This window comes from Euprymna scolopes, chromosome 3 (assembly GCF_053919585.1).
Source record: "Euprymna scolopes isolate OS-2025 chromosome 3, ASM5391958v1, whole genome shotgun sequence".
NCBI classification, from domain to species: domain Eukaryota; kingdom Metazoa; phylum Mollusca; class Cephalopoda; order Sepiida; family Sepiolidae; genus Euprymna; species Euprymna scolopes.
In genome coordinates, this window is record NC_136484.1 from 83,952,902 (window position 1) to 83,980,569 (window position 27,668).

At 36.0% G+C, this 27,668-nt stretch overlaps 2 protein-coding genes across 6 annotated transcripts in view; one reads left to right on the forward strand and one right to left on the reverse strand.

The window, feature by feature from the left end:
• The window catches only part of LOC145256618 (uncharacterized), a 121,370-nt gene extending 95,312 nt beyond the window's left edge, over window positions 1-26,058 (reverse strand). For both annotated transcript variants that reach the window (XM_080115589.1, XM_080115588.1), the window contains exon 1: window positions 23,922-26,058. In XM_080115589.1, coding sequence (XP_079971715.1) covers window positions 23,922-25,752 — 1,831 coding nt within the window. In that variant the 5' untranslated portion in view covers window positions 25,753-26,058. The remainder of the gene's footprint in view (window positions 1-23,921) is intronic.
• Window positions 26,059-26,648: 590 nt separating this feature from the next.
• The window catches only part of LOC145256644 (cell cycle checkpoint protein RAD17-like), a 113,237-nt gene continuing 112,217 nt past the window's right edge, over window positions 26,649-27,668 (forward strand). For 2 of the 4 annotated variants that reach the window (XM_080115592.1, XM_080115590.1), the window contains exon 1: window positions 26,665-26,790. In XM_080115592.1, coding sequence (XP_079971718.1) covers window positions 26,788-26,790 — 3 coding nt within the window. In that variant the 5' untranslated portion in view covers window positions 26,665-26,787. Of the gene's footprint in view, window positions 26,791-27,668 lie in introns of all 4 variants that reach the window. The other 2 variants (XM_080115591.1, XM_080115593.1) reach the window with 2 other exon arrangements.

Consider the following 27,668-nt stretch of genomic DNA (forward strand, 5'->3'; position numbering starts at 1 on the left):
TTTAAGGTTTGCTGAAATAGAACAGCTTACAGACATTTTTAGCATCCAGCAATTGCTTTTCAACATCTGAGGCTGATGACTATGTTACCTTTACTGGTTATGTAAATCACAAATGAGAAAGATTTCAAATGCCCTCACTCACAGAAATCCTTATGGACTTCAATCTGCATAGGATCCAGAAATCCGTATGTGTTTATTTCAAGATTGGACTAGGATAAAAACACCACAGTTAAAGTTTTCACTATGAAATGTCAATGTTTATTAAGCCTCGACCAAAACACCATGATGGTACAGTACATGATGTTCAGTGAACAATGTCAAAGCAAATGATAATAAACCTTCCATACAGAAGAACTCCTCGTGTGCTTACTGGAACTGCAGAGAGATGCATTTTTTTTCATGTTATTGTCAATTTATAAAATAAATGTCCAGAATGTTTCAATTACATAAAGTATTTTGTAATCGTTAGGAAAGCAAAATGTCCAACATACACACAGGTTACTTAAAACTAACGCACAAGAAATTCAAGAAAAAACTGGAAGAAATCAAATTCAAATTGTGTGTCTATGACATTCAAACTTGATTTTGAACCTTACATGAACACCATTGAAGGTTACGATTATTGTAAACTGCAGTCCAGTTCTTTTCAGTTCAATATACCTTCAGACATTACCCTTTTCTCATGCTCCACGTCGGAACACATTGAAAAGACAATATTAATTAAAATGCATATAGCTGAAAGTGTGTCAGGCAATGGGTAAATTAAATTACACAGTGTTCTTTAAAGAAACTTGCTGTGAAATAATTCTGATTAAAATTGGTTTGGTTTAGATTTAACAGTGGGAATAAATCTTGCCATATTCAAGTGGGTTTTAACAGTTTAAATATTTCTCATATTGAAAACATGATTCAGAGAAATACTGGAAGTTAAATTTAGAAACATTTTTCAAAAGAGTTTTATGTGCTGCGTCAAATTAAGTCTGATGTGAAGCCGATTTTTATACATATTCCAGCAAACAATAGATGCAATGTTAACCTGATCAACAAGATGTGTAGCATTCAATGATAGTATGGTAAGTACTAAACAATCAGATACGATTTGACTGATGCAAGCAGAGATACAGATGATTTATCCAAATACGCAAACATAAGAGAAAGTTATTTCAGCATTATCTGTGGAAACAAAAATTATTTCAGTGCCTGCATCAACTGTAAGAGAACTGCCAATTGCTTCAGAAATTATCTGCAAGGCTACTTGCACTTTTACCATACATAATGGCCTAAGACAAAAACCTTCAACCCTTTTTTCAGCATCAATCATCATTGAGGTTGATGCATTTGATTTCGTTTGTGGCATATCAATTGTCTATGGATTAGTTAATGCCTATTCAATCTCCCATTTATCTGAAATAAAGATTGAAGTTATATATATATATATACATACACACACTAGGGGTGTACCAATTAATTACTTTTTTCTTTCCTATTAAATTCAAACCATTTCATCACTGCCAAGTGACTCGTCAGATAGCTTTGACACATTAACATAGTAACTGCTAATTTAACTTAACATTTGTCAAGTGTCTGGCCACTATCATGGCTTTTTGCATTTATTAAATAAAATTACAAAATACAATTTCCAATTCTTAAATGAATATAATTAAACAATTAGATAAGATAAAAAGAAATTACAAACCAACTAAAAAGTACAAATTGTAATTCTTTAAGTAAATAACTACAAGTTGAAGTGTGGCCATTTTTTTGTTCTCATGTAACGCTCGACACTATTTGTTTTTGGAACAGAAAAAACATTAACAACACCAAAAGTTTATCGAGGTAGGTAGAAGAGTACTTGCTTTTGGTAACATTTATTTATTTTTTAAAACTCATCCTAAATGTTTTTATGTTACCTTGTTTAAACTTGTTTTTCTTGTTTTATTTATTTATTTGTCTCTATTCTCCTGTCTTATTCGTCACCCCCCTCCCATGCAACAAAGTAAACGATAAAAACAAACAAAATGCCGGAAACTAACGATAAAAAAAAAAATTTTTTTTAAATGCCAGAAATTATTCTCTATTAGAGTAGATAAACTTAGGACTTTATAAAAAGAAAAAAAAAAAGAACTTTTTTAACAATAAAAAAAAAAATTAAAAAAAATGTAAATTAAATATTTTACACATCTGAACGTAACGACTTTTATTCTATAAATAGATAGGTACTCGTCCAAGTTATCCGGAAATAGAAATCTTCTTACGCTCTAGAAAGACACGAAGACATGCCAGCTACCAGTTGCCAAAAAGACGGCGGACGGAACATTATGGCAAACACGTTAAGTATTTTTTTAAAACTCATCCTAAATGTTTTTTATGTTACCTTGTTTAAACTTGTTTTTCTTGTTATTTATGTATTTGTCTCTATTCTCCTGTCTTATTCATCACCCCCCCCCCCATGCTACAAAGTAAACGATAAAAACAAACAAAATGCCGGAAACTAACGATAAAAAAAAAAAATATGTAAGAAATTATTCTCTATTAGAGTAGATAAACTTAGGACTTTATTTAAGTAGTATACTTAATATATACTATTACGGCAAGCTTGCCTATATTTAAAATGCTTGCTTCCTGGCTAGCCAATCAAACCATTTAATATAGTTAGCCTTATTTTCAATTACATTCGAAATATAATACAGTGCCATTAGCAAAGAAAAAGTTACCTATGAAAACGAACCTCCTAAAGTAAAACCTTGAATAATTATTTAAACTCGAATGTAAATTAATATTAAGCCGACTTTACAAATTGATAAAAGTTAATTATTGGATTTTAATTAATTATAAGGTGAAACTCAAATGATTCAAGCGACAAACTTCCACTCATTAATATGGGAGGGGAGATTATCATCAAAAGTGTCCTGAATTGTTAACTTAGCACCGGACTTACTACTTAGACATAAATAAGTCACTTGTACCCATTCTCCCCCCCCCTTTTTTTTTTTAAATGGAAAGTAGATAATACAGTGGATGTGTTATCGGCAGCTCCAGTAACTCTCGCTTCTCCTTTTTTGTCCCTCAGTCCTCATTCAATGAGTGATTTTTCTGACAAAGGGTGAAGAAAAAGCTGCTTAAAGGTCGGTAGTACTTGGTGACCAGTAGTGAGAGATGTCGGAAATTTTTCTGTCTCTGTCTGTCCTTGTGGTCATGTCACTAGTAAGGGTGCTGGAGGTAAACGTTTTGTCTGGGCTGACGTTATCCGCCTGATAGTCAGGGACCCAAACCTTGGATTAACCACTAAGGAGGCTGTCCTATCAGCAGGCGCAAAGTACTGGGACTGCTGTATTGCCATTTGGTGAGTGGATCTGGACCATGCAGTAGTCTCTGGTGGAGCCTCTCGGTGCCATACTAGTGGGTAATTGTTACGGCTTTACCTTTTCGTGTGCTACAAAAAAAAAAAAAAAAAAAAAAATATTTCCTGTCTTTTTCTCTCTTACTTTCCCTCTCTGTACTGCTCTAACCAAGTATGCTGACCTATTCCACAAATCCCAAAACCTCAACATGAAATATCTCCAGAATAAAAACTCGATTAAACCTAGAACCCCATCTTCCAATGAAGACCCCTACTACCAGGTCTCCTTCTCCAACATCAGGAGTCTATGTTCCAACCTTCCAGAGGTTGAAACCCAATTACAGGAGACAAAACCGAACATATTATTTCTAAGTGAAACTGGAATAGGGCCGACCACTCCCCTAGATGAGTTCATAATTAACGGATACTCTAACTTAACAGCTAAATCTGACCCCCAAGATCGCCATGGGCATGGAATATGTGCCTACATTAAGGATGGCTTCCCATGTGGCAGGGATATCTCTAGAGAAGATCCTAATTTACCCTATATGTGCTTCAGGGTTGCACTTGCTAAACCACTGTATTTATATTTGCCCTCTATCGGCCCCACAACAGCGGAGTTACTATCTTTAAGAGCATATCTGAGAAAATAGACCACATACTGTCTGCACATCCCTCAGCTAACATCCACATCTGTGGTGACTTCAACGTCCATAACGTGGAATGGCTGACCCATTCAAATAAGACAGACGATGAGGGGAGGTTTTGTCATGATTTTGCCATTGCTTATGACCTCACTCAGATTATTCGCGAACCCACCCGTGTGCCCGATACTACAGGTCAATATGCAAGCCTCCTAGATCTTTTTCTCTCAACTTCCCCTGAGCTATGTTCATGTTCCGTTCATTCTCCTCTAGGATCCTCTGACCACTCTGTCGTATCAGTTAAGATAAAAACGAAATGTAATAAGTCCCCAGACGTACCCCTCCACTGTACTGTATACCGATACTCTATGGCTGACTGGGATAGCTTCCGTACATTCATATCTGATTTACCTCTGCACTCCATGTTTAAAAAGGAAGTGTCCTCTATAGTATCAGATCTGACCGAATGGTTAATTGTAGGCATAGACCAATTCATATCATCTAAAAAATTCCAACAAAAACCTAACAGCCAGCCATGGTTCTCCCCAGAATATGCTGCTGCTATCGCGCACAGAAATCACTTTTTCCATAGCTACCAACGTAATAGATGTACTGAGACTAAAGCTGCTTTCAGGACTGCCAGCAACCACTGTAAAAGAGTAATAAAAAATGCAAGAGAGCTATATGCCCAGTCTGTTAAATCCAAAGTAGCAGATCAGCGGCTTGGTTCCCACCAGTTTTGGCAAATAACAAATAGGATCCTGAACAGAAGTGTGCGTTCTATCCCAACCATTATCAATGGACCAGAGGTCATCTCGTCAGCGTCAGACAAGGCCAAACTATTTGCAAAGAACTTTGCAGCTAATTCTACCCTATGCGACGAAGGCCATCAACTCCCCATATTTCCTCCTATAACACAGAATAAGCTAGGTAACATACAAATATCCGTGCATGAGGTCGCCAAGCTAATCAAGAACCTAGATTCCAGGAAAGCAATTGGCCCTGATGGCATCCCAATTATAGTGCTAAAAAAGCTTCAACTAGAACTTGCTCCCATACTTACGAAACTATTTAAGCGCTGCCTTAAGGAGAAGTGCTTTCCGACTCCCTGGAAGTCCTCATCAGTTTGCCCTGTATTTAAGAATTCAGGTGATAAGTCATCTCCCTCTCAGTACAGACCAATAAGTCTCCTGTGTGTTATGAGTAAGTTGCTGGAATCCATATTAAATAGAGAAATAGTCAACCACCTCAGCAGGAACAACCTTCTTAGTGACACACAATATGGTTTCCGCTCTGCAAGATCTACCGCAGATGTGCTGACGGTTATATCCCACAGGATTAGTGAATCACTTGACAAAGGCTTCCTTTCTAGGGCAATTGCATTTAACATATCACAGGCCTTCGACAAGGTATGGCATAAGAGTCGACTTCACAAGATTTCCAGCTACGGTATAACTGGAAATGTTTTCTCAATCATTAAATTATTTCTCTCCGATAGGCTCATAAGAGTAGTGGTAGATGGACAAAAATCGGAGGCCTGCAATATAAATGCTGGAGTCCCTCAGGGGTCAATCCTGGGCCCAACTCTCTTCCTGATCTACATCAATGACCTCCCTAAACACATACTTAAATCATTCGTTTACATCTATACTGATGACATGACCATCTACGGCAACACATCAAAGGCTGTAAATGACAAAGTTCTCTCTGATTCTCTCTCCTCTGATCTCGAGCGCGTGGTTCAGTGGGGGAAGACGTGGCTGGTTACTTTTAATGCATCCAAAACCAAACTCCTATCCTTACATTATCAATGCTCTGATCCCCATCTGGCATCAATTGGGATGGATGGCTCTCGTTTGGGTGAGGCCCCGTGTTTTGACAAGCTTCTGGGTTTGACCTTTACTCCTGATCTGAAATGGAACACGTACATCAAGTCTGTTGCCAAGGTCGCTCCAGAAGATATCTCACTACTGATGCAATTCTCTATATAAAAGCCAAGTACGTCCAAGGATGGAATACTGTTGCCATATCTGGGCAGGAGCTGCTAAAAACAGCCTATCCTGCCTTGATAAAGTACAAAATAGACTTTGTGGCTTAGTGGGGGATGCTCTTTTCTCTACCCTGCAACCTTTCTCCCACAGAAGAGACGTTGCGAGCCTATCCTTGTTTTATTGTTATTTCCATGGCAGGTGCTTGTTTGAACTCCAATCTCTGGTCCCCCCCCCTCGCCAATCTTTCACGAAAAACACCCGTCTAGCTGAATCCACTGTCAAAAATTTCCCCCACTCTTTATCTGTGCCTAAATCAAAACGCGGATTCCATGAACAAAGCTTCTTTCTTAGAACTGCACGCCTGTGGAACTATTCCGTCTGCCTGCTTCCCACCTGACTACAACTTGGATGTCTTCAAGTCTAACGTTAACAAATTCCTAATGAACCGCCCCCTTAAGTAAACACTTCATCAAATCTCCACACTAACGTAATGTATTTGCAATAACCCTTATCCCTGAGTGGCTTCTGGGCCTTGATAATTGGTGATCACTGTGTAAAAAAAAAAAAAAAAAAAAAATTTATCATATTTGTTTTTTGGCCACTTTTCATACCTCTATGGATTGTAAAAAGTTATTCTTTTACTTAACTAGATAAGTGTAACTCATTTAAAAACGTGGTCATTGTTGGTTATTCTTTTTCAAATAATTTTTTTAAAAAATATTCTTTTGCTTTCCATAATTAAAAACTTATGTTTTCTAAATAATAACAAAAATAAAATGAATACTGTGTTCGTAAGTTAGTTGACAGATTTTTTTTGTGTGTGAGACGACACACAAAATTTCTCATGTTTATTAGCGCTTGTCCGTATTTCTAACGACTCTAGCATAAAATTTTAGGACAAAAGAAATTAATATGTTCACTATTGAATAGCGTTTGAACACAGTTTCCATCTTTACTTATCTTCATATTACAAAGCGTTAACTTTTAGATGTTTTATTTGCAACTCGAAAACCAAGAACAAAAAAAAAAAAAAAACGTTCAGTCGATTATTCTTTTTCAAATATTCTTTTCCTATCCATAATTAAAAACTTGTTTTCTAAATAATAACAAAAATAAAATGAATACTTTGTAAGTTAGTTGACGAACACGTGTTTACAGATGTTTTTTGTGTGCATACACACAAAAATTCTCATGTTTATATGCGTTTGTCAGTATTTCTAACAACTCTAGCATAAAAAGGTTTTTATCCGATTCTTTTCACACTTTAGGACAAAAGAAATTAATATTATTATTAAATAGCGTTTGAAGACAGTTTCTATACTACAAAATGTCAACTTTGAGATATTCTAACTTTTGACTGGAAAGACGTACGTGTTGTGTTCAAATTCTGAAGCAAAGGCAATTCTTTACCTTAATTAGCTAAAACAACTAGACACGTCGTCGACAGGTACAACTTCCGTTATGAGTATTTATGTGAACACACCCAGACTGCTTATTTACAAAAAGTGATCTACCACCAGCGGGCATGCTATGTTGGCATGTTTCATCGTTAATAGTCAGATTTAAATAGTGATTTCTTCAAATATACAAATCACAACAAAAATATTAAAATACTATTTTAAAGTAAATTTTTTTTGTGAATCTAGTTATATAAGTTTTATTTTGATGGAGAAATGTACTTATTACTGATTTAAAAACAATGAGTGTCAAATTAAGTAGCAGTGTGTGCCTTGTCCAGCGCTATGGTGTTTGGTATTGCTAGTTATAGCCAAAGTCAGAAGAGTTGCTGTTTCAGTAAGGACACTAAAGCTTGATGCCATTCTTAAAAGAAGAGTTGGAAAAGGAGCTATAATAGACCCGGCTACTCGCTGGGGTAGCACTTACAACATGATAAAACAGCTTGTTGAATTGAAGCCAATTCTTATCGATTTGGCAAACCCAGATGTCAGTTTTTCAGAAGTGCAATGTATGCACTTTCTTAAGCTTCCTTTTCAAGTGACAAAAAAGCTTCAAGAAGAGGATCTCATTCCTGGAATGTTCTTGAAAGAATGGAAAATATTCGAACATTCCTTATCCAGGCATAGTGGTTTGCTTGCAAGATCAATGTGTGAGTCAATGTGTCAAAGAGAAGTGCAACTGCTCCGTAATAAAATTCTACTGGCTGGAGTATATGTAGACCCAATTAATAGAGATGTTATCTGAAACTCAGAAAGATGAAGCAAAATCAGCACTTTGTAACCTTGCCATGAGGATTTTGAGCTTAAATTCAAAGGCATCTACTGAAGATCCAGACACTATTTCAACCATAGACTCAGAGGGATTTTGAAGAGGATTTTGAAAAGCTTTTGGATCAAGAAGATCATAAAGCAAGGTCAAAGTGGTGTAAACTATAGGAAACAGCTAAATTCTACCTAATACCTAGGAATAAAGCCTTAGGAAGTTTCATGCTTGATTTCCATGCTGCATTACAGCAAGTAAAACAAATAGAAAGTCAAAATTAAATGTTCATGAAGCTATAAAGCAATACCCTGAGATACTGAAAGAGTTGACAGCAGCACTTCCTATAACATAAGGGAGTGTTCAACATCTGTTTTCAGCACTAAAACTAATCAGGACAGACCAAAGACTGCAATGAAAGAAGCCCACTGAAGCCATCTTGTTTTTGAGAACAAATTATTAAATTTTTATTTACAACTTTCAATTGAGTAACCTTTAAGTTCTATAATCCCTATATATATAAAATGAACTCATTTTTTCTCTTATGATTTTGACCTTAATAGGATTAAAAATCAAGACATTTCATGAGAATGTGATATGCACAAACTTCAGCACAATATCTGAAGTGTGTTATAGGCATATTACCTCTCCACTTCCTCGATAATCGTAGATTCCTATATTTTTTCTGGTGAAAGTTCACTGCCAAAATTGGTTAAAATCAATGGAGGTAGTAAAATCTTTTCTCTCTAATTAATCCCCCCCCCAACCACTTACACCGTTTCCGGGATTGTTCATAAGGGACAGTTACGAAGGAACACTGGTTTGGGTTTTCTTTACTTCGTAGTTGCTTAAAAAAACTGGATTGGAATTTCACTGTGCCTTTCCGTTCTGCACTTTCTGCTGGGTGAAACGCACCATGGACTTAACTGATTCAAAGGGTTATTTATGGCATTTTTTTTTCGCTTTATTTCGTTTTGTAGTTGCTTGAAAAAACTGGAATGGAATTTTAATATGAAACGCACCATGCATTTAACCAAATCGAAGGGTTATTTATGCCATTTTTTTTCGCTTTATTTCGTTTTGTAGTTGCTTGAAAAAAACTGGAATGGAATTTTAACATTCCTTTCCGTTCTATGCTTTCTACTGGGTGAAACGCACCATGGACTTAACCGAATCGAACTAATCTTTCATTCCATGTTTTATTACAAACTGAATTGCTCTCTGAGTCTTACTTATAACACGTTTGCTTTAACACTTAGCATCCGATATTCAGGTAAATGCACTTTCATATCACCTTGCATTATACAACCGTTCACTTCATTCATGTTAACTTACTTACAATCACTAAACACAGTTGCAGTGCTCCGTGGCATAATTTAATTTAAACAAATTTGGTTCTGTTGGTTTGCCGGGGGGGGGGGGGGGTTATAATAAATAGAGTTTCATTTCTTTGCCAGGAGGGGGTTAGTGGAAACATCAACAATAATGTCATTTTTTTCCCTCAAAAATAATTGGCATCTAATAGAACTGATTATTTCCATTTTTTTGCGCAAAAAAAAAATAAAAAATAAAATAAAAATCATTTCCGGTTTATTTTGTTTCCTAAATAACGTCCGCTGCTTACATTTCCTTAAACATAACTCCCATCATATATTAGCTAAATCGTTTCATAGAGTAGTAAACTCATACCTTTCATTCAGTATTTGAAACGTTGAAATTTTTTCTTTGTTCGGTAGCAGGGAGGGGATTAAAAACAAACTGAATTGTGTCAGTTTCTTTTCCCAGTTTAAAAAGTGATCAAATATCAGAGGTCAAACAACAAGAACATACAATTCATTAGTCAAATACATAACAATCTTTCACTTTTTACACAATATAATTTTTCTTACAATCTGCCGCCAAAAATGCTTCCCTTAGTGATAATACAACAGCAGTTGCAACCAGAAAAAGAAGTCGACAATGGGGACATTATGAACAGTCTCAGGAAAACACTTTTGGTACTTCCTTGAACGAAAACGCAAATCGGGACTATAGGTTACATCAGCAAGTTACTTTTAACCCAGACTCATGAGGCGGAACAGTCTCAACCTACTGATATAAACACATATGTGGAACTTATGGTTGCACAAAACAGACAGGCTATATTAGAAGCAATGCAGATACAAACACTACATACAACTGTTCCTAAATCATCTTTTGGGCACTTAAATAAATTCAAACATGTTTCCATTACTATTTCTTGGTGGCCGAGCTGTTAACGTCGCATTTTTTTTTTTTTCACACTTTATTTTCCATCTGTGCCTCGGGTTAGGGTTCGATCCTTCCTACTTACCTACCAAAACTTTTTTTACCCCCCCTCCCACACCCGGAAACAAACACCTGGGCAACGATTTTTTATTATTCTTTTGTTTTGATTTACCCAAAACCACACACACCTCGAAACACTCTGGCAACGCTGGATACTACCGCTAGTTATAAATAAAGACTATTTCTTTAATGTTTACAAATAAGAAATTTTTATAGATTTGAGGTTTTTTCTGAATATTGTGATAGGTTAAGGAGAATGGACAAATGCAATAACAGATGGGGTAGGGGAGGGGACAAAGGAAAAAGAAAATATATAGCTTGAAGTGGCAACTCTGCGATGGCAGATTTGAAAGTGCTCATAGGCTAGTAAATTATCATGAGCATAAATAATACCATTATACCAGAGAGATATACATTAGCATATAAGTAAAATAATGGTATTTCAATAAGAACCAACCCATGCTTTATAGCTTTTTCCTGATTATACTTTGATCCTCTTTCCATAAAGGCAATATTATCTTTTAAAAATTTTCTTCTCTGTATAATAGGTGTCTTTACTCCGCTCTTCTGATGAGAAGCATTTGGCTTTGAAATGCGATGGCCTAAAGAGGTTTCCCTATCCCTAAATATTGTATTCCCTTTAGAGCTGATAACATAATAAAATTTAATTGTAAATTTTTTATCCCTTTGTTATCTTAATGTATTCTATAAAGCTGGTTAAGTGTATATGCAAGTATATTTATCATACAAGTGAATGTTAAACGTAAAAAATAATATACATGAAAGTATTTATAAAATGCTTGCTGAACAGGTGTGGCATGCTGGCATATGCATCTGCAAAATAGATTTCCACATAGAGGTTAAGGAGTCAGGAGTTGGAGTCCAAGTTGGAGTCGAAGATATCAAAGGAATCAGACTTTTATTATCCGACTCTGCAACCCCGTATATATGTAGGTTATATTTGAAAAAAAAAAAAAAAATTATAGACCACTATGAAATAATGGGGAACACTAAAGAAGAAGACAGGAAAAAATAAGGAAGATAAAGAGAAAGTGGAGAAAAAAAGAAAAAATAGAAACAGCAAATAGGAGATACGGAAATACATATATAAATAGATAAAAATGAAAAATAAAACAATCTGGTAGCGGAACTCTATATGTTGTTTTTTTTTTCAGAATTTAAAATTTAACCACGAAAAATATATATATATATATATAATTACAAAATTTTGTTGAAATTCAAAGACTTACATTTTTTTCTTTTATATAACTCTTGTTTATTTCATCCTAGATATCTTCATTACAGCCGTTAATGGAATGACAATTCTATGATTTTACGTTTTCATAGAAATTTTCTTTCTCATCAACTCATCAGATGTGATTTTCATTTGATGTTACTAACAAAAAGTTTGATAACTATGTACCAATTAAAAGATAATATACATTATTATTATCTATATATTAATACGATAGCATGTGGTAAGTTGATTTTTTCTTTTTAGATAATTGTTATTTTATCAACTTGCATGAAAAGAGCTATGTAAAAGATGCTTAAAACCGTTTGAATTATGCAAATACCATCAGTAGTTCAAAAGTTATGAGAATTTTAAGTGCCAAAATTTAGGCTTTTCTTTAGAAAAAGTGGGCTAAATTTCAACATTTCAAAAAATTTGGTAATTTCGCCACCATTTATTTATTTTTCAAGCTATTCTCATGAGACTTGGCATTCTTATGTAAAGTTGTGGCCTTTTCTGATTATGCAGTCACATCTGATAAGCCATGAATTATGAATTAAGATGTACAAATTTCAATTTCTTTTAAACTGGCGCATACAGTGGGTGTCTATTCATGAACAAAACTAAGTATTATAGTGGTTTTTAAATATAGCTTTATTGAGAGTAGGTATTTACCTGCCTCCTCACCAAAGGAGAGCTTAATCTGGGGCGTAGCCATTGAATGCCTAAAGAGCATTCATGGCCGGTATTTACTACTCTCTTCACAGAAAAAACAATTGAGTAGATAGGAATTAATCTTAGAAATAAATTGAAGAAAATTTTTCATATAGATTTTGGATTTCTGTAAAAGATGGAAATTCCCATAGTCAACCAGAATTTTTGGGACCAGTCCGATTTTCAATTTTGTAAATCCTCTCTATCTGGCCCAAAATATACCCCTATTTTCTGAGATACAACCATAAATCGTACTCTACATGAATCCTCGATGTAACTTTCACAGTACCAGGATACCAGGAATCCTGATAAACAACAACAATATATTCACCAGTTAATGCTAACTTTCGTCATTTCCATTCTGTTGTTTTACTGAAAATTCAATTATGTAAACAAAGAAATAAAATGGGAATTTTTTTTTACATTGTTTCCACCTTAACATTTAAAATTATTACTTTTTGAGGTTTTAGAGTATGCTGAAAACGAATATCGCATTTAAATTTTCTGCAAATAAGTATTTTTCCGGATAAGCAATGTCATTTATATCACTAGTGGCCATCTTTGGATGCGCGAGCGTGCAAACGTAACCCCGAGAAACTATGCGCAAATGCATGTACCAAGATGGCCACCAGCAATAACATAAGAAATGACATTGCTTAATATCCGGAAAGCTACTTATTTGCGGAAAATTGAAATGCGATATTCGTTTTCAGCATACCCGAAAACCTTAAAAGATAGTCATTTTAAAGAAAAAATTTTAAGGTGGAAACATTATGTCATTATGACAAGATAACCCAGACAATACATCAAAGTTATTATTTTTGTAAGGGGGAGGTGATAATGTGGGTTGAAATTATAAAAAATGATTGTCGAAATTAGTAACATATTCAAGAATTATGAAAAATGATGACATGTGAGTTAATTGATTGGTGTGTTACTATTTACAATGCTTCTCCACAGGACAGAGTTAGAAACCAGAGTCGTTTTTTTGATGTGGAGAAAAGGAACAAAAATAAGAATTGTCTCAGTCGTGGAGGATTTCTCTTCCACTGACAGAACAAGAAATTGAAGTGCAGCATCTAAAGAAAAGATACTTTGAACATTATTAATTATTATTTTCAGAAAGAGGGTGAGGCGATAATCTGGGTTAAAATTATTAAAAATGATTGAAATTAGTAACATATCCAAGAATTATAAAAAATGATGAAATGTGAGTTAATTTATTCGTGTTTTTTCAATGAAATCATCAAACCAAACAATATATCAAAGTTATTATTTTCGTAAGGGCAGTAGAGGTTAATGTGGACTACAATTATCAAAAATGATTGTCGAAATCAGTAACATATCCAAGAATCATTAAAAATGGAGAAATGTGAGTCAATTGATTGGTGTGTTTGTAATGAAATAATAAACCCAGACAATATATCGGAGTTATTATTTTCGTAATCAGGGGGCGATAATGTGGGTTAAAATTATGAAAAATTATTGAAATTAGTAACATATCCAAGAATTATGAAAAATGATCAAATGTGAATAAATCGATTGGTGTGTTTGTAATGAAATAAACAACCTAGATAATATATCAAAGTTATTATTTTCGTAAGAGGGGGAGGGGCGACAATGTGGTTTAAAATTATGAAAAATTGTTGCTGAAATTAGTAACATATCCAAGAATTATGAAAAATGTTGAAATGTGAGTTAAATGTGCGTTTTTAGTGAAATAATCAACAATATATCAAAGTTATTATTTTTGTAAAGGTAATGTAAGTCAAAATTATGAAAAATGATTTACGAAATTAGTAATATATCCAGGAATTATGAAAAATGATAAAATGTGAATTAATCGAATGGTGTGTTTGTAATGAAATAATCAACTCAGACAATATATCAAAGTTATTATTTTTTTTTTTAAGAGGAGAGGTGATAATGTGGGTTACAATTATGAAAACTTATTGTCGAAATTAGTAACATATCTAAGAATTCTGAAAAATGATGACATTTGAGTTAATTGATTATTGTGTTTGTAATGAAATAATTGGCCCAGAAAGTATATCAGAGTTATTATTTTAGTAAGTGGGTAGGCGATAATGTGGGTTAAAATTATGAAAAATGATTGTCGAAATTAGTAAAATATCCAAGAATTATGAAAAATGATGAAATGCGAGTTAATAGCTTGGTGTGTTTGTAATGAAAGAATAAACTCAGACAATATATCAGAGTTATTATTTTCATAAAGGGGGCGCGATAATGTGGGTTTAAATTATGAAAAATGATTATCGAGATGTGTAACATATCCAAGAATTGTGAAAAATTATGAAATGTGAGTTAATTGATTTTTGTGGTTGTAATGAAATAATAAACCCAGATAATATATCAAAGTTATTTTTTTAGTAAGGCGGGGTGCGATAATGTGGGTTAAAATTATAAAAAATAATTGTCGAAATTAGTAACATATCCAAGAATTATGAAAATTGATGAAATGTGAATAAATCGATTGGTGTGTTTGTAATGAAATAAACAACCTAGAGAACATATCAAAGTTATTATTTTTGTAAGAAGAGAGGCAGTAATGTTGGTTACAATTCTGGAAAATGATTGTCGAAATTAATAACATATCCAAGAATCAAAGGTGAGTTCATTGATTGGTGTGTTTGTAATGAAATAATAAGCCCAGACAATTTATCAGTTTCTGTAGGTGATCAACAATATTTTTCTGAATTTTCAATGTTAACTTCAGGGAATGACGTCACAGTTGTAGTGGTGAGTAGAAAGACACATGATTATGTTGCTTTTTAACGTGCTCTGCAGTTCTCTATGAATTAATAAACCTTCACTTTTGGGGTGGGGCTGGAGGGAGTTATGCCCATTTTGGGGTCACTATGCAATCTCTCACAATGTCATATTCCAAAAATATGGAATAACTATGGAATCATATTCTGGAAATGACATCGTTTCTCTTACTAATGTGTTGTTGGCGGTTGTGGTAGTAAAGGGGGGGAGAACTATATTTATATTGAAAATTGTGGTAAAGTAAAAGTTGCCTCATGATAATTCGCATCAATGCATTTATGTAATTATTTGAAAAATCTGCTGAGTTATGGGTCAAGAAATGATATTTCACTTAAAATGATGCTGTCCGTAGTAGGGAGGGAAAGAACACAGTAATGTGGAATTTTGTAGTGAAGCAAGGGTTGCCTAATTACAAAGCTTCTTAACATATTTGTTTATTTGTTTGAAAAGCCTCCTGAGTAATCTTCCGAAAGTGTCTTTTTTCCAAAAACTTTTGTTGTTGGTAGTGGGGAAAAAATGAAACAGAGTAATGTGGAATTTGATAATGAAGCAAGGATTGTCTAATCACTTAACTGTGTCAATGTGTTTATGCATTAATTTTAAAATCCTAAGACATCTTCCAAAAATGAAATAATTTTTCTTACAATAATAGTGCTGATAGTGAGGAAGAAAAGAAATGCAGTAATGTTGAAATTTATGGTGAAGCAAGGGTTGCAAGCTCATTAACCAACACAATGTATTTATGTGTTAATTTGGAAATCTTAATGACCCATTTTCTAAAAATGATTTCAATTTTCTTAAAATTATGGTAGCCTTGGTGGTAAGAGAAATTATTTCATATATGTTGTACAATACCTGTCGAGAGTATGTTAAATTGTTTCATATATGTATATAAATTACCCGTCCGAAGGTAGGTGAATACATTTTAAATGTGTTGTTAATTACCCGTCCCAAAGGTAAAATTAATTCATATACATCCTATAAATTACCTGTTCTAGGGAAAGTACAATTATTTCATACATGTGTAATAGCCATCCTAGGGTAGGTATAATATTGTTTTGCTCGAAATAGTAAATGATGCATCGACGTTAAAAATTCCTCTCGAAAGAATTATATTCAAAATCAACTTCAATTTTCTCATTGTTTAAACAGTCCCAAGCAACGCCAGTAACCACGCTAGTACCTCTCTGGAATTTGAACTGAACTGAGGGTTTTTTTTTTCATATGTTAACCCAAGTTTTAGGTTTAATTTGGTTCAAATTCTGTAGAAGTATCTAAAGGGTAAAAACAAATGAATAAAGTAAAGGCAGACCTAAACAAGAATCACCCCTATAATTTTTATATAATTTCAAACATCAGTCCTTGGGAGAAAAAAATCAAGCTACTGGAAGTGGATACGGTTGAGTGTGTAAGGCAACCAAACAGAAAGGAGTCACGAAAACATATTTATTAAAAAATTACTTTAATTTTAACACTTGTAGCAGAAACAAATGGAATTTTTTTCTTTCACAAGTCAATGCCTCTCCCCTGTGTTATTTGGCCATATACTGACCAATCAGAGGTGTAGCGCATTGATCCCTTCTCTCCCCTAGGAAATCGGACAGCTTCCGGTTGGAAGAAAAAAACTCTTTCTTACCGAGAGAGACACCAAGCGGTTCAGACCCTCTTTCTTCACTCTCTCCACCTCTGTATCCGGTATCGACAATTCCCACTGGGAATAACTACCGCGATAACACCAGGTAGCCAGAATCCATTCGCCTGAATAAACCTTTTCTTTGTTACATTTATTGTTGTGTTCATCATTTCAGAAACTTGTGTTGAATTATTTACTTTCTTAGGTTGTGCCCTAAAAGCACACACCCTAAAATGGTGACCCCCCCCCATGTGATACACAAGTATTTCTGAATGGCGAGCATTCTTCATTTTTGTAAAACCAGATACAGCAAAGAAAAGTCAGCGAGCAAAAAATTCGGCCCTGAAAAACGTAACACGATTCAAACAGACTTCTCACCAAATTGAGAAGGGCATTTTCAAAAAAAAAAATAAATAAAAATAAAAAAAATAAGACGCTATTTCTTTGTCCTGTACCAGACCTTTGCCGATTTCTTAACCCGAGAATAAATATATACATAAATATATTTAAAGGGTCCGTGCCACATCTTTTGACACACATGGTCAATATATTCTCTCGGAAGAAAATGCGCGCTAACACACCAGACAGCAGTCCATAAACTACAGACTTCGAAAGCATTTATAAAAAAAAGTGGCTAAAATTTTTTTTTTCTTATTTGCTAAAAAGGACGCAAGCATGCACGCACGTGCATACACATACACACCATTCAAGCAAGGGACATTCAAATTCTAGTCCTCACACATAACTGATACAGAAAAAAGAACTTTTCCCAAAAAAAAAAAAAAAAAAATGTATATATATATATATATATATATATGTATATTATGTATGTATAACATTTCTCTTCGTCTCTCGACCAAAAATGTAAGTACCCTTTTAAAAAGATTTGTTTAACTTCAGGCTTTACGTAAACGCACACACAAAAAAATATATACACGCACACATGTATTAACTCTTTTACCACTTCCTTTCCTTTTTAAAAGTATATTTTTCTATCTTTATTTAAATATTCCCCCTTCCCCCCCCCACGTGGTCTTTCGATAATGTCCTGTCTGTATTTCAGATAATTGATTTTATTTTGGTATGTTTTGATGCTTCCCCTACTAAAAAAAATGGCTATGACTTTACCTGTCTTCGCAGGCGACGTTCGAGTTTGGTTTGCTCAACTCGAATCATATTTTTTGGCAAACAACGTCACGAAGCAATGACAACTCCATATACTCTTTAGTGCATTCCCTGCATCATTAACGCCAGTTGTCAAAGATTTAATAACTGACACACCTCCGCATGCACTAGTATTGAGTGGGAGGTTCTGCTCCGAATGTCTGTGTCGGCAGAAAAACGTTTTCAGACATTAGTGCATGACAAGCTTTTGGGGAACCGAGTTGCTCCGCAGAATGAGGGAGCTGGCAGAAAACGTCCCTGCTGACAGTGCCCTTATAAAGCAGCTTTTCTTTTCGAGGCTGCCTCCACAAGTTAAGGCGATACTGGCACCCAGGCTGGAGAAGCATCCCATTGATGAGATAGCGGCATCTACAGATAAAGTGATAGACTTCACTAAGGGGCCTACTATCGCCTCCATCCCTCACCCACAGGCCACAGCCTCTATATATTCTGCGACTGCTAGGGATGCAAGTTGAGACACCACGTCTGTGGCTATATTCGACGCTATCAAGCATCTCACCAAAGAGGTTATGAAGCTAATGTGGGTAGGTCACATTCGCCCAGACGCCGCTACAAAAGCCGTTCGCCTTCTCCACACTACAATCGCCGTTCAAACACGCCAGGATTATGTTTTTACCATAGTCGCTATGGTGCTGAGGTGCGAAAATGCAAAAAGCCCTGCTCGTACATGAACCAGGGAAACTAAGGTCTGGGGAGCTGAGCACGGCAGGCTCTCCACGGGATATTTACAACCACCGTGCTTATTTTATCACAGACTCCCGATCCCAAGCACGTTGCTTGGTTGATACCGGAGCAGCTTGCAGTAGTTGGCCACTGAAAGTTCTCACTGAGAAGCCTCCAGTGTTGTCCATCACACTGCAAGCGGTAAATCACTCCCCCATCGCCATGTACGGTGAAATTTCTCGTTCTTTGGACTTGGAATGACGGAGAGACTTTACGTGGGTCTTTACCATAGCGGATTTACCCTACCCCATTATAGGCGTGGTCTTCCTGCACCACTTCAACCTGATAGTGGATATGCGCAGACGTTGGCTGATAGACGCAAATATGGAACTTTCCGTCTCTGGTGTAAAAACAAACACCCCCTCTATTAGCCCAGTATTCTTTATTGCCGCTTCCGATAACCCATATCAGACTGTTTTACACTCCTACCCAAAGTTGACAACTTTACATTTTGTGGTAAGTGAATCCACGCACACCACAAAACATCACATCGAGACCACAGGTGCTCCTGTTTTCTCACGCCCTCGCTGCCTCCCTGCTGATAAACTTAAGGCAGTGAAGGCAGAATTCACCCATATGCTTCACCTAGGAATAATACGCCCCTCGTCCAGTCCATGGGCTTCCCCTTTGCATGTGGTCCCGAAACGAGACGGAGATTGGCGTCTGATTGGCGATTACTGACAACTCAATGCCATGACGGTATCTGATCATTACCCAATCCCACATATACAAGACTTTGCTTCCTCTCTGCACGGTTGTAAGACCTTCTCCAAATTAGACCTAGTTAAGATCCCAGTAAATCCGGCCGACATATCCAAGACTGTGGTAACAACTCCATTCAGAGCTTTTGAATTTTTAACTATGCCCTTCAGTTTAAGAAACGCGGCTAGTACCTTCCAGCGCTTCATGGATGAAGTAGTGCGTGACTTGGACTTCGTCTTATAACTTATATAGATGACATTTTTTTTTTTCATGGAGATCACCACTTATCAAGGCCCATAAGCCACTCGGGGATAAGGGTTATTTTGTGTACAATAATCAATGGGATAATATTGTAGTAATAGTTGGTATTGGAGATTTGATAAAGCGTCTTACTTAAGGGGGCGATTAATCAGGAATTTGTTTATGTTGGACTTGAAGACATCCAAGTTGTAGTCAGGTGGGAAACAGGCAAACGGAAGAGAATTCCACAGGCATGCACTTCTCAGAAAAAAGATATGTTCATGGAATCTACGTTTTGATTTAGGCACAGATAAAGAGTGAGGGAAATTACTGACAGTGGTTTTAGCTAGACGGGTGTTTATCATGAAGGATTGGCGAGGGGGGACCAGAGATTGGAGCTCGGACGAGCATTTGCCATGGAAATAACGATAAAACAAAGACAGGCTCGCAACATCTCTTCTGTGGGAGAGAGGTTGCAGGGAAGAGAAGAGAGCATCCCCCACTAAGCCACGAAGTCTATTTTGTACTTTATCAAGGCAGAATAGGCTGTTTTTTGAAGCTCCAGCCCAGATGTGGCAGCAGTACTCCATCTTTGGACGTACTTGGCTTTTATATAGATAGAGAATTGCATCAGTAGTGAGATATCTTCTGGAGCGGTAGAAGGATCCTACCATTTTCCCAGCAGCCCGGGCAACAGACTTTATATACGTGTTCCATTTCAGATCAGGAGTAAAGGTCAAACCCAGGAGCTTGTCAAAATATGAAGCCTCCCCAAGACGAGAGCCATCCATTTCAATTCATGCAACATGAGGAACAGAGTGTTGATGATGTAAAGCTTGGTTTTAGATGCATTAAAAGTAACCAGCCATTTCTTCCCCCACTGAACGACGTGCTCAAGATCAGAGGAGAGAGCTTTGTCATTTACGGCCTTTGATGTGTTGCCGTAGATGGTCGTGTCATCAGCATAGATGCCAACGAATGAATTAAGTATATGCTTTGGGAGATCATTGATGTAGATCAGGAAGAGAGTTGGGCCCAAGATGGACTCCTGGGGGACTCCAGCATTAATGCTGTAGGCCTCTGATTTCTGCCCATCAACCAATACTCTTATGGCATTCTCGTGGCAAGTGCCTCACCTGAGGAACATATCACTCACCTCCGCCTACTATTCGAACAGTTTCAGCAATACCAGGTGAGGATTAACCCTGGTAAATGCGTTTTCGGTGCTTCGTTACTAGTTTTCCTGGGCCACATTATCAGCCCAGTCAGTATATCTCCGTTACCAGAAAAAGTGAAGGCTCTACAAGACCTTCAACCAACTACTACACTTCTCCAACTAAGGCACTTCCTTGGTTTGTTAAACTATTACAGATGCTTTATTCCACACTGCGCGGATCTCCTAGCTCCTCTTTCCGACCCGTTATGTAACAGGAAGAAGAAAAATGAGCAAATCTCACTTAATGAGATTCAGCTTAAAGCTTTTAGTGAAGTGAAAACAAAACTGGCGACAACATCTTTACTTGCACATCCTGTACCTGATGCTCAGTTTTTGCTGTTTGTTGATGCATCAGGCACAGCTGTAGGTGCAGTGTTGCAACAGCAGCACCAACAACAGTTACAACCTCTCGCATACTTTTCGAGACAGCTGAAACTGGCAGAACAACGTTACAGAATGTTTGGCCGTGAACTCCTAGCAATGTACCTCGCAGAGAAACATTTTCAACATTCACTCAAGGGCCGTCAATTTGTGATCTACACTAATCACCGTCCGCTCACATACGCACTGCATTCTAAGTCGGACAAATATTCTCCCCACGAAACGCGCCACTTGGATTTTGTTTTGCAATTTACCAGCGATATCCGACATATCTCGGGTGAGCAGAATGCTGCGGCAGACGCTTTGTCCCACCTCTCCATTAATTCCCTGTCCTCACCATTGGATATTGACTTACAGCAGATGGCCTTAGACCAGCTAAGTCTGGACATGTTGGATCCGTCGTCATCTGAATTTGCAACTTGCAAATTCGTATACCTGCCCGTGCCTACCTCGGACATGCAGATCATTTGTGACACTTCAATGGATTCACCTCGACCATTTGTTCCATTGTAGAGTTGTTTTTGACACCCTACACAATCTGGCACACACCGGATGCAGAGCTACAGTGAAGCTGATTACAGCTAGATTTTTCTGGCCAAATATGAGGCATGATATCACTGCCTGGACACGTTCCTGTGTATCCTGCCAAAAGTCAACGCTGATATCCATGCACCCCTTGGAACATTCACCACCCCATGTCACCACTACATGTAATGGTCGACGGGTACATTGGCTGAAGAGACTGTGTAAAACTTTGTATTTCTGTTAAGAAAAAAAAAAAATTTTTTCCTTGTTTTTCCTTCCTTCCAGAGAAAGAACGTTCAATTAAAAAAAAAAAAAAAAAATATTCCCCAACTTTTCACAGAAAAGCAAGAACATTTTTTTTTCCGTAAAAATAAATGAAATAAACTGACATTTTTATTTTTCGCTATTTGTTATGCTACCTTTTTCTCTGTCGGCTTTCAGCCTAAGCAGGGGGTTATGTAGCAGAAACAAATGGGACTTTTTCTTTCACAAGTCAATGCCTCTCCCCTGTGTTATTTGGCCATATATTGACCAATCAGGGATGCAGCGGCGCACTGACCCTTTCTCCTCCCCTAGGAAATCGGACAGCTCCCGGTTGGAAGAAAAAACTCTTATCGAAAGAGACACCAAGCGGTTCGAACCCTCTTTTTTCGCTCTCTCCACCTGTGTTATTTCATCCGCTATCAACGATTCCCATTGGGAATAACTACTGCGATAGCACCAGGTAGCCAGAGTCCATTTGCCTGAATAAACCTTTTCTTTGTTACATTTATTGAAGTTGTGTTCATCATTTCAGAAACTTGTGTTGAATTATTTGTTTTCTTAGGCTGTGCCCTAAAAGCACAAACCCTAAACACTTCTTGTGTGATTACGAAACAAAAAGAAAACACTTATTGTGTTATCAAATAATAAAACAAATATTCACGAGGCGAGAAAGAGTAGGCCAAAATATATTCAGTGAGATGCTTCTGTTAATCATTTAAAGAAACTTTTGATAAAATATTAATGAAAAGTCATTTTATTTGTTTCGTGATAATAGAAGTGTGGAAAATAATTTAAAATAATGTAATAAATTATTTTATATAATAATTTAAAATTTGATAGTTTTTTTCGTAACAACACAAAAATGTTAAAACTAATGTAATTATAAAAGTGATAACACAATAAGTGTAAAAATATTTAATGCAAAAAAAAAAAAAACTATTTAAAGAAATGTACAAGTGATTACACAAGAAGTGTTAAAACTAACTTAAATTTTCTTAATAAAATATTTGTTTTGCTATTTGATAATACAAGTGTTTGTTTTTGTTTGTTTGTTTTTTTTTTTTTTTGCTTTTTTTGTAAATAACACAAGAAGTGTTAAAACTAAAGTAATTTTTTGGTATTTTTTTTAGATCAGGTCTACCTCCACAATTTTCTTTTAAATGACACCTTTTAAAAGTTTTTGACTATGCTGACTACGAAAATGGCATTGAAAATTTGCAGAAATAATTAGTTATCGAGATATAAAAAGTTGTATTATGCATTGTATTCTTTGGCGGCCATCTTTTTTACGCACGTGCAGTGTCAGTCATAGATGAGTAACTCCGGTAGCTCGATTTTTTTCCGAACACTGATCTTGAAGATGACCAATTTTTATTGTAGTAGTTTTCGATGTTAGGGGTGTTTATTCCAAAAGCTGTTCTTCATATGAGGAAATTGGGGGTGTTTATACTACGCTGGCTTAGGTCGTAAAAAAAAAAAAAAAAATATCAACTGCAGAAGAGGGTGATTCTGGTTCAGGTCCGGGACCTGAGGTCCGCCTAAGTAAAAATAAATTGTTCTCAATTACTCTAACAACCAGTTTCATTTACTTATAAATTACTTTAACCGCTAAAAGCGAATACAAGACCACAAAATTGTTAAACCCGTTGTTTATAGGGTGTTGTTGCACTGTTGCTGCTGCATGACAAGTGATATTGTTTTTGCTTAAAGGGACTTTTTTTTTAATGACAGGTGTGGTCACAAGCACCATTTATATTTTACGAATATGTGTTCGTTGAGATATTTTTTTTAACAATTCAAAACATATAAACTTACCGTATTTAACATTATTCCACATAGACATTAATTTGGACTTGACTTTTTCTAAGTTTTCGCCGTCGGATTGTCCATTTCCTGGTTCCGGATCAACAGAGGTTCCTGCAAATTCGCTCACAGACATTGAACGGCGTGCAGGCACACTACTAGCTCGGTGGCTACTCCCACCGGTTGTCGGCATATTTCTACGACTCGGGCGATCAGCTGTATAATAAACATGATCTTTAGAGGAACGAATTGGTTTACCTTCTGTCGACTGGTTATGTTGTTGTGTATCAGTATTGTCTTTATTGTGTCTTGTGTTCGGCTGATCTACACCAAGTCCACAAGTGCCGATCGTGTTGCTGTAGCTAGTAACGTCGTAGCCCATATAGTCACCCGTGTTTTCTTTTTCCAAACTCCGATAACCCCTGTTGTAGTTATTGTTTTTTACGCCACCCCCACTTTTGCCGCTGTGGGCGCTCTGATTCGGGCTATGATGATGACCAGGGTTTTTTTTATTGCTACTACTACTGCTACTACTACTACTACTGTTACTAGTAGTTGATTTATATTTCGGTCGGGCATCGCTGATTTCAGCAAGGTTTTGTCTTGTGTTGTAGAAGTTGGAAACACTACTACTGGAATCACGTTCAACAGAGCTATGTTTACCTTTGTCTTTATATGTAGATTTACTAATTTTACTGTGATGAGCGGACCCATCATAGTTAATACTTGTGATTTTGCTGGGAGACTGGATAGGTGGTGGGCTATAGAGTTTAGAGTCAGCAGACCCAGAGTGAGAAGAGATTACATCACAAGCATTAATCACAGATGTAATAGTGGTAACAGCATGGGTATTTTGGCAGGTTCGAGCCCCGGTATAAGCAGTTGAACGTGTTGGAGGTAATACGATATCGTCTTTTTTCATAGATCCTGATTTTGTCGAAGAGGTCGCACTATATTTCCTTATAGACGATGGCGAAGGAAACGAGGAAGCATGGGGTGGAATTACAGGAGGGGAGCATGAATATGTCGGGGAGGATTTGGTCCCAGCACTCAAGCTTATAACGCCATCTATTTTTCTTCTTGGAGTCTTTGATGGAGAATCCACAACGATCGGAGAAGGTGGTAATATTTTCTTGTGGTTTACTTTGGGGGTTCCACCCGTATTGCTAGCGGCAGTGGGCGACGACATGGATGATCGACTTGCTTGAGAGTGATGGTGCTCAGATCGTGTAGGAGGAGGAGACGAAGAAGCTAAGGAAGCTGTATCGACAGCTGTTAATAAGTTTCGGATGGCCTCTTGGACATCACTAGTCGATGCTGCTGGGTCAAGATGGTCCTTTTCTATTGTCAAACTGCCTCCTCTTGGCATAGATTGAATCGAACCACTAACAGGGTACTGTTGTTGCTGATGTGGAGAAAACGTTCGACCATGTTTTCCCCCATCATGGAGATAGCTGCTGGCTTTAGCGTCAAAATCAACATCTGATGTCACGTTGTAGTAGTGATCTGATGACGCCGATGACAGTGAAGAAGAAGGACCGAGAATTGACGAGGACTTCTGCTTCTTCTGGTGAGAATGACAGTATTGATAGGGGGGTGTGGTGGTCACCCCAGCGACAGATTTTCTGTCCAGAAGATACCGGACACTATCACTTTTCGAATCTCCTCTATTTCCTGTCTGTGATGATGACAAAGAAGAAGGTGGCGAGGACGAATTACTGGGAGGCTTTCTACCACTCCCGCCAGCTGTTATTGCTGAACAAATACCCGTACTGGATGGTGCATTACCTTTAAGGTTCGAACTTTTGGTTGGCCGTGGCGCGGTTCCATTTTTATCAGTCATAATTTCCAATCCAGGCAATAACCATGACGCCTTTAAACGAGAGAGTAGTGTCAAGGAGAGAGGATGAGGGGGGGGGAGAACACTCCCGAAATACAGCTGTCTATTACTTTCTGGCTTCAAAGTAGAGTCCTCATATTAAGAAGTATATCTACATGCAAAAAAAAAAAAAAAAAACAAAGAAAAAAAAAAAACTAACATATATCAATAACAATGGTAACGCTGATAAAACACCTAAGAAGTAAGTTTTGTCTGGTGGGTTGTGAAGATGGTTCCTTGATTTATACGGCAAAAGCAGACGGTGGTTGTGACTATAAACCAACATGTGCTCCGAACAAAACGAAACGAAGCTGTACCAGCAAATATTTCCTAAGTCGTAAAAAGACTTTTTTTTCGAATGTATTTAAAACCTTTATTTTATACCAAAATTGTAATTATGTAATAATAAAATTTAAATTGTTTTCTTATACTATAAAAAAACAAACAAGCAAGAACTACACACATTATTACTGTGACTCATTTTTTACGGATATACAGAAAAAATAATACCTAATTTGTTTTCAGATGTTTTAAATTTTTATAACAAAACTGATTGTAAATCAAACAATAATAAATTTTCACATTGGTCGACGAAAACAATTTAACATTAATAGAGTTTTCAACAAAAAAAAAAACGATGTTATTATTTGCTGGATAGAGTTGATTTTTGTTATTTTTCAATTTTTAAATAAAATAATAATAATAATAACACCAACAATATTTTGAACACAGTTTTCACTTTGTTTTAATTTACATTGAATATTGTAGAAAATGAGTGCATACAGTTAACGTTTATTTGATGTTGCGTTTTTCGATCTATGCGTTTTCCATTTTACTAAACACCAACACTAAATTTGTTCACGTCCGGTTTGGAACCAACTACTTCCGGTGTTAGACCGCGTTGTTTTGGATTTTCATTAGAATTAAAAGTTAAAGAGAAATTTCGAACGTAAATAATTTCTCAAAATAGCAATACTTGCCAAGTTTATCGATAAAAATATGGTAAGTGAATGTTGTTCCTTCTAAAACTATTTTCATTGTAGTTATTTTTTTAATTGAAATAAGAAATAGTATGAATTATTTAAAAAATATTTAAAACAGCTCTTATCAATAAAATTTACTGAGAATGTTTGCAATCCGGCATATTCCTCGAGGGGAAATTGGCAAAATACTCCCGAACTTTATAGCTAATATAGTACTATATCACATAAAAAAAAATCAAATTTTCTTAATCACCGTTACCATCGAAGAATCAACCACAATTTCTTCGGTAATATAATGTACTGAATTCGTCATTATTATGTAGTTTATATATGTTTTTTTTTTGTTTTGTTTTTGTTTTTTTCATAATTTGGAAACTATAAGAAATCCATATATTTCAACTCTTATGTGAATTTGTGAACAGAACAATGCTCTTAAAAGTATTATTCTTTTATTAAATGATGATTTAATTATTAAATATGTGATTATATTGTTTCAAAAAGCGTATATTGTTTAAAATAAATAAAGGTTAACTTGTATGGATAGGGTCCCGACGCCCCGCCTCGTTCTGAGTTCGGGGAAAAATTGTCTGACGTGAGCGGTGTCGAGGCGAAAAATTACTCCTTCAATAAAGTGCCGAGTTATTAAGAGAAGGAAAAAAAAAAGCAGTTCAAATAATTAGAATTTTTTTTTATTTTCACGGTTCAAATAATTAGAAGTTAAAAAAAAAAAAAAAATAAACAATTCAAATAGTTAGTATTTTTTTACCCCCTTATAATTTCCACAAATAATTAGAATTTTTGGTATACCGATATTTTTTTAATTCAACAGTTCAAATAATTAGAAGTTCAAAAAGGTAAATATCTAGGATACGCTACAACAGAACACCGATCACTCTA